General features: G+C 34.0%; 1 protein-coding gene across 1 annotated transcript in view; it reads left to right on the top strand.

The window, feature by feature from the left end:
* Window positions 1–936: 936 nt before the first annotated feature.
* The window catches only part of LOC132559964 (nischarin-like), a 32,203-nt gene continuing 24,904 nt past the window's right edge, over window positions 937–8,235 (top strand). Inside the window, exons 1-5 of the mRNA XM_060224604.1 lie at window positions 937–1,023; window positions 3,159–3,242; window positions 4,002–4,184; window positions 4,772–4,820; window positions 5,305–5,400. Of these exons, the coding sequence (XP_060080587.1) occupies window positions 937–1,023; window positions 3,159–3,242; window positions 4,002–4,184; window positions 4,772–4,820; window positions 5,305–5,400 (499 nt within the window). The remainder of the gene's footprint in view (window positions 1,024–3,158; window positions 3,243–4,001; window positions 4,185–4,771; window positions 4,821–5,304; window positions 5,401–8,235) is intronic.

The following is an 8,235-nucleotide window of genomic DNA, read 5'->3' as shown; positions in this document are numbered from 1 at the left end:
CACTTAATTGAAACCAATCCATAACTGAAATGCATCTGGTACAGAGATGATATATATTTAGGCCTAATATTGTTTTCCATCGTTTTGTAAATATTATAGGGCGGTGAGCATGAAGGGTGGTCTCCCTAACAATTAAAATAAATATTAGGCCTAGACTGTTTAAATATTTGGGAAAAGGGCAAAAAGTCGCAGCGAATTCAGACTCGATGCTATATTTAGGAGTTCGCTTAACTTTACAAATGACTCGCAATTATGTATTGACTAAACAGTAACAAACAGATGATGAAGTATAAATTTAGAGTATTTTCGAGTTTATAGTGGTACTTGAAGCTCGGAGTGAGCTCTACTACCCACCTCTTGTGTCTGTCTAGTTCGTCCGCTATCTTGAAAGAAAGGGTACTGTACGCGGTAAAGATAAATCACGAAAAGGGCCGACAAGGAGTCGGAGAGTACATAATTTCAATGTGTTTTACCATGTGTAGAGAGCATGTAAAACTTAATATTTGAAAAAATAATATACACATTTAAATAGATTTTTAGCAATATTTTCAACATAAATATCACTTTAAAACAAATAAAACACCTCTTTAAAATCATGATTACCCTGTTCGGTTTATTTTGATTTACCTCTCACTGCAAATCATTTTAAAACCAAAAATAAAATATGATCCAAAACCTATAAAAACAATACAAAGCTGTGAAAACAAAACAATGCAAAACTGTAGAATCTTAAAAAGCTTAAGACATATTCCAAAGGACTATTCCATAAGTGATCAAAGTTTGCAGGTCAATTGTACGGTCTGCAGCACCGGAAGCACCGTGCCTGTCCCTACTGTGCAAATGACTAAGGGGAGCTAACTCGCACTGGAATTGGGCGGATAAGGGACTAAACAAATATGGCGGTCCAGGAAGAGTCGGGTACATTGTGACACAAACATGGCACATTTTGGAAAAGACCTCGATCATTTCAGTTCGTCTAGAACTGTGAGGATTAAAGGGTCTGAAACAGTGGAAAACCATACGGTAATATTTATCAGCAATGGCCGCCAACATTTGTACTTTATTGTCTACTATCATGACGTAATCTGGTTTTGACGATAATGTTTGTTTACAATTTGAAGTTGGCAATCTACAGCTGACCTGAGCTCGCATCGTTAAAAAAACGCACACGTGTATTTTGACTTATCGATATCGTTATTAACGTGTCCTATCATATATGTAATGGAATCCTACTTATGTTTTGATGACACAATTAACACGATAACGCTCATATTAATATGCATGCCTGACACCTACATCAGTTTTGTGTTAGCATGCATAGAGACCTCAGTATATATCATTACGCTAATTAATGGGACCTCTTGAGAATCGTATATCGGGAGCAATACTACGGCAAGGACTTGCAACCAAACAAAATAGAAGATTTTTTCAATTAAGTGTTTAGTTACATTGACATTTTCACAAGATATCCACAGATGTAAACCTTACGTTCCTCATTTGAAATGATGGGTCTGTGTATCGGAAATACGAATTCACTTCAGTTTTCTGATGACACCATCAAATCAAAGTAACCCTTAAGTAAGCTAGTCCGAAAGGTTCTTACTATTTCTATTTTCAGGGCTCTAACACCCCATTTTGGGACTTGGGCCCGGGGCCCTTTGAACTGGGAAAAATAATGGTGTTTTCCTTAGAATTGGGAAAACTTGGGGTCTAAATTGGGAAAAAAGATACTATTTTGCATTGGGAATAGGGCCGAATATCGGCCCCAAATATGGCAGATGGAGAGCCCTGATTTTATTTGTGCCACAATTTTATTGTTGTCTTTGTCATTTTCGATAGGTAATTTAGATTGTTTGGACCTAGGCAAACAATATCTAAAATGGTAAAATGAGTGTTTTGGTAATTTTGGTAAGAAAGGATATATTCATGTATTTCACTACGTTTTGATTTATTCAGCTTTTTTTTCCCAAAGTGTTACATGTTACAATATCCGAAGTATTTCAGCTTAGAGGTCACACAGCTCATAGTTCACATGATACAGCTTGATAAAATGGTAGTTCTGAAGCACATAGTGGTCCAGACTGATATCTTAATAACATTTCCCAATTGTTGACATAATGTCTTGTTGACTGTGGTATTGGCCATGGATGTAGCTGCCAATATCTCAACAATTAAAAATGCTAATAAGAAACTGTGGTCATTGGCACAATGACACTAGTCTATTTCCTGACATACCGATAGTCAACACCCAGAAATGATAAGATAACATACTGTAATATCTTCCTTATTGTTGAACACAAGTTTCAGATTTCATTGATAATTGAAAGAAATTCTTATAGTTTTAAGAGTTTTGATGTGTATAGTCGTATTATAAATACCAACCATATCCTCTCCAACTCACTACTGATTGTGAGGGGGAGGGATGGTGGTGTAGGGAATTGATATACTGGAATCACCAGTCTCCATCTGTCCATCCGTCCATAGACAAATTTTGTCCAGCTGTGCATTAGCTCAGTTTTCAACGGATTTTCTTTTTAATTTTGTGGAATAACCAGCATATTAAGGAGATGTGCCCCCTGAAGTAGCTTTGCATTTTCCTTGTAGCAGGGAGTATATCCCCCTTTATATAACAAAAATGAACACAACTTTGTCTGGCTATGCAGTCGCTCAGCTTACAACAGATCTTTGAAAAAATTTGTGTGAATGGCCAGTACAGTTTTGAGATGAGCAGAGCCATAAAGGGTCTAATTGACTTAAATTTTTAGATATTCTTCTCAATACCCAAATATGGTAGAATCTAACACTCCTTATGGATGGAAGAGTCTACAGGCACTTTACTCTGGCTTACCCCAAGGGACTGATGGATGTTGCCAAAAAGGATCAAATTGATAGAAATTTCAAAACTTTTCTCAATAACAAAATTGTCTATAGACTATATATAATACTCTTCATGGATGGAAAGGTCATAAAGTAAAGTGTTCTGGCCCAGTACAAATAGCATTAATCATTTTCTCTTCACTACACTACACATAAATTCCAGTTGTTTCAGTTTGTGAGCTCACTCAGGTGACTGTTTAGTTTAATAAGAATGATGATATTTTATCAGTTATCACTGATGATTGGTGTCTTTATTTTCACATGTATCTTTGATATTTTAGGTTTACACGGTAGAAGTCTCGGTTGGATCCTACACGTGGACTGTTAAACACCGATACAATGATTTCCTTTTGCTACATGAGAAGGTACTTATCACTACCTTGTTCAAATGGTTTCCTCTCTTTGCTAGGAATTGTGAAATGGGCTCTGACATCAAACTGTCACTCGAAAATAAAAATTTATACATAATATATTAAAAAAGTACTATAACACAACTAATCATGCATCTTGTATGATCTTATACCAAGGTATGTTTATATATATATATTTATGGGCGTATAAATATTGCCTGAAAATTAAGATAGCTTGATATTAATCAAAATTTAGTTTATCTTGTTCTTAGTAGTCATTTCTTGGTACGTCTTAACTTCTTAGTTTAAGTCTGGATTAATATATCCATATGTACATGTATATACAGTTCTATACGTGAAATACATCTATCATAATATACTAAAATAACTGGATTTATTGATATTAAATTCATTTATATAATTCCAGCTATCTTAATTGTATAATTTCACATATAGAATGTCCGATATTTCGGATATAGAACATTCGATCCTGTGGCATACTTTACATGTTTGTCACACCATAGACTTATGTTTATGATTAGTCAGCAAAATCAGAGAAAACCTAACTGCCCATCACTGCCCTGGGCACCTATTTGGTCCATGTTTTTGTTAAAATTTTCATGATTTTCCATTAAGCCGCCCTGGGCAGTAGTTTTTCCCGTAGATCCAGGTACAAGTGAAAACATCAATAATTTGATACAACATATAAATAATTTGAATTATCTTTTTTTTATCAAAATTTCTAAGTCATATTCATTCATTTTTTTTCAACAGCTGGTTTCAGTATGCAAAATAGACAAGACCCTGTTGCCTCCAAAAAAAATATTTGGAAACCAAAGTGAGGGATTTATAAAGAAGCGCCAGGCGGAGTTAGAGGCCTATCTACAAACAGTGTTGTACTACGTAGCTCACAAAGTTCCACCAGTTCTTGCCACCTTCCTTGAATTCAATAGATATGTGAGGGAATCATATATTTCTATAAACAAAAATGATTACCTTTTTCTTACATTTTTTTAATATCATTACATGTGCATGTACTTGTCTTGTCTGATAGATACTATGCATGGGTAAACTGGGCGTATGAAGGGAGTAGTTGATGTGGTTGTAAATAGATGGGCCTATCTATTATGTTCATTCACACAGTGAACGTTTAAGAAAGCACTTGTGTAAGAAATAATATAACTAACTGAATTTGTTATTTTTTGTAACTTTAAATTTTGAAAAATGAAAATTATATCTTCACAATATTGTCCTTTAAGATACCTTTTCATAAATTATGGTTTTTTTAAATGAATGTTAACTACAGATTTTAAGAGTAAATTTTAATAAGCTTTATTGTTGTTTCTACTGATCCTGATGAAGTGTTACACACATGTAGATACATGTGTACCAGTTATAAAGTCACTGTAAATACAATATTTCTGTACAAGTAATAAAATTGGTTACATTTGTAGTATTTAGTTCTCTTACAAACTAGTACCTCAGTATTTTTATACCTGGTAATTATAAATAAATGATATATTTTGAAATTTCTCTTTTGACAGGAAATTCATGGCATTACACAGGGTATGGCAGAAGATCTCTACAATAGAGGTACGCAAAATGTCTGATATCTTCGTATCAGAATCTGATACTGCAGAACAATAGACTTTCATCATGGCAAACTTTGGAATGAATCACATGTACTGTTATTTGATGAACAGGTTATATTAACACTCTGTCAGATTCTGATAGGTTTGACAACTGACAGATACGACACAACCTTGGTATACTAACCATAAGAAAGTGTTTAGCTTATTCTTGCATTATGTGCTGTGAAAAGTCAAGGTCATTTTAGGTTGTAGAAGAAACCTGTAGCTCTTAGACAAAAAAAGGAAAACCACATCTCTGCCAGTACGTGGCGTCTGCCTCATGAAGGCTTTGAACCTGCGACCCAGAGTTAGGAGATTTAGTGATTATAATGGCCAGAGGCCTTAACCATTCATCCACTGGGGCTCCTATCGTATGGAAACTGTGATTTTGAATATGTGAAATATTTCAGTTTTCATGTAATTTAAATGTTGTTTTTACTTTGTAGGGGATGTCCTACTCCAATCTAGGGAGATGTATGAAGTGACCCCTCTTCAGCTTTTCTCTCTCACTGAACGTCTGAAGTTGCCTGAACCTACCTGTGGTCAGTACCTTTCACTCTCTCTGTATCTTATCTAAGTGTTTACATGCATTTTTGAGATTTTTTATCCTTTTTACCATAATTTCACCAATTTGTTGTCATTTTGAGTTTTTGTGGTAGGTTTAAATTGTCATAGTTCTTTGTTTTTCGTGTAGATACTCAAACTCAGATTATCATTTTTTTCATTTTGCACTGTAATTGCAATCTCTTGTTCTATATGAAGAAAACTGTACTTAGAGAATGTTTCTTATTTTGTTTAAGTAACTTTAAATGAAAGCATTTAATGACATCATCATTATCTTTTGCTTTTGACATCTGAACATAAGACTTGATTTTTGCAACACCTTAAAATTAATTAAAGATATACAAAAGTATAAATTTTATAAATTGAAAGGTTTCTTGTTTATCAGTATTAAGTTACATTAAACGCTTGAAAACATGACAAGGTGTTAATAACTTTCCATATATATTGCTATGATTGAAAGTTCATATGAATGCCTTAGTGTATTTGAAGGTGATAACAGTGATATGCTTTGTTGTTGTGTAATGTACTATTGTCCTAATTGTCTTTGCTTGTGTTTCATATTATGGTTTAAAATGATACATTTGTTTTGCACAATGTTATTGAATATTCTTCTTTGATTTGTGTAAATGTTTACTAAACAATAGAGATGTGTGTTTTAGCTTTATCATTTTGATTTTACATTGTAACTTGTTCTAACACTTATTTGATACTTTGCTTTCTTTATATCTGGCTGTTGGTATGGTAACGGTTCTATAATCCTAGGAGGTAGGTCATCGCTTGAAGTCTGTGCAAATATATATTAAAACATTTCTTCACAAATTGTGAAAATTCTAATAACTCTGGTTTGAGAAAGGCTAACGGAGTTGTTGAATATTATAAGCTAGCCTATCGTCACCATAATCAGCTAGATAAGTGTGCACTACTGTGGCATTCCCACATTTAGTTTCCACTAACACTGCACTACTGCCTTTGTCTGATTCAATTCCAATGCGGATTATCACAGGCTTTGGTTTTTCTACGCCCGAATTCTAATTATTTATTTTCCAGTCACAATGCTCCAAAAATGTGTTGAAACTCTATTTAGCTTTGAAGTACAATCAGCCTTTTCTCAGCATGCAATTTTCTGAGAGTTGAAGCATATTATATACAAGGTTTTATGACACACATTTATATTTTAACATGTTCCTTACCAAAAGTATGTGCTTAATATTGTTTTTCAGGTCCAAAGGACAAATATCAAGGTCACCGTTACTATAAATAGGATTTTTTTTTGGTGATAACTTGAGTAGACTTTGGGTGAGCTACCTCAAAATTTATACAGTGCTTCCTTACCAGACGTGTTTGCTTGGGATTGCTTTTCAGGTTCAAAGGTCAAAGGTCAAGATCACTGTTACTATAAACAGGAAATTGTTTCTTTGTGATAACTTCAGTTTCCCTAGGCTGATCAACATCAAAATTAATACAGTGATACCTTACTAAATGTGCTTCCTTGGGATTTCTTTTGAGGTTTGAAAGTCAAAGGTCAAGGACAGTGTTACCATATATAGGAGATTGGTTTTCATGCGATAACTTGAGCTTTCTTTGGACAATTTAATTGAAACTTCTTGCAGTGCTACAATATCAGAGTTGCTTGCTTTTCAGGTTTGAAGGTCAAAGGTTAAGGTCACTGTTCCTATCAATAGAGAATTGGTTTTCGTACAATAACCCTACAAAAGGTACTTGCTGGGATTGCTTTTCAGGATAAAAGGTCAAAGGTCAAGGTCATTGTTGCTGTAAAAGGAAAATTGGTTTTATGTGATTACTTGAGATTTCCTTGGACAATTAGACACAATCTTCATACAATGCTTCTTAATCAAAAAGGCTTGTTTGAGATTGCTTTTCAGGTGGGTTGTCCATGTTTCTTTCATATTTGGAGCAAAACAAATTATGTAATTGGAATAAATACAATGAATAACTATGGCCTTGTTCCATAAAACTCACATTCATTAACCTTGCTGAGCAGGCAACACATCCATTTTTGTGGAATTCTTGTCTCTCCAAAAATGTATGACAGTGATTTTGTTACTAAAATCTTGAAATCATGCTAAAGTTAAGTTGGTGCATTACTTGTAGGCCTAATCTTTTGTATATGTTTTATTGCACTTTTTTTTTCTGTATAATTTTAGCTTTAACTTTTCATAGCACAGTAAACTCCACTTTTTATGAAGTCAGATTTAATGATATTCTGCATTATAAGGTTTACCCCATTGACCCCATATATAACTCTATATAAATTTTACCTGTATTTATAATGTCACGATGCACAATTAATTGCTTTGTACAATGTGATTTGAGGGTCCCTGCAGTGTAATTTACCTGTATGGACGATCCTTCGTCACTTACGCTAAACAAATTTGTATCTTGTCTAGAAAACACTACTCACAGTAACACACAAAGTAAAAAAATCTCACTGTTCATATCCATTCATTTTACACTTGTATTCATAACAAGGTGTCAAAAATGTCTACACCTCAGGAAAGAAAAACACTTGAAAAGGAACAATAAATAGTAAAATTTCACATTTTACCATGGTGGTAGCCATGGTTACATGCAGTATTACATGAGTGAAAACATTGTGCCGCTTGATTACACTTGCTGATAAGGCCTACGCATTGACCAGGTCAGAACTGAACTGGTATCGTATTTCATGAAGTTTGGTTTCTACAAAGTATTTTTGATGGTCCTGACTTCGTAAAAAGCAGAATTTACTGTATATATGTATGCTTGTTGCCTTTACTGTATATGTGTATGTTTGTTGCCTTTATTGTGTATGT

This window comes from Ylistrum balloti, unplaced genomic scaffold (assembly GCF_031769215.1).
Source record: "Ylistrum balloti isolate Yb309-2 unplaced genomic scaffold, AGI_CSIRO_Ybal_v1 Utg371000, whole genome shotgun sequence".
Lineage (NCBI taxonomy): Eukaryota > Metazoa > Mollusca > Bivalvia > Pectinida > Pectinidae > Ylistrum > Ylistrum balloti.
The sequence above is the reverse complement of the archived record's forward strand: the minus strand, read 5'-3'. Positions and strand labels throughout refer to the sequence as shown.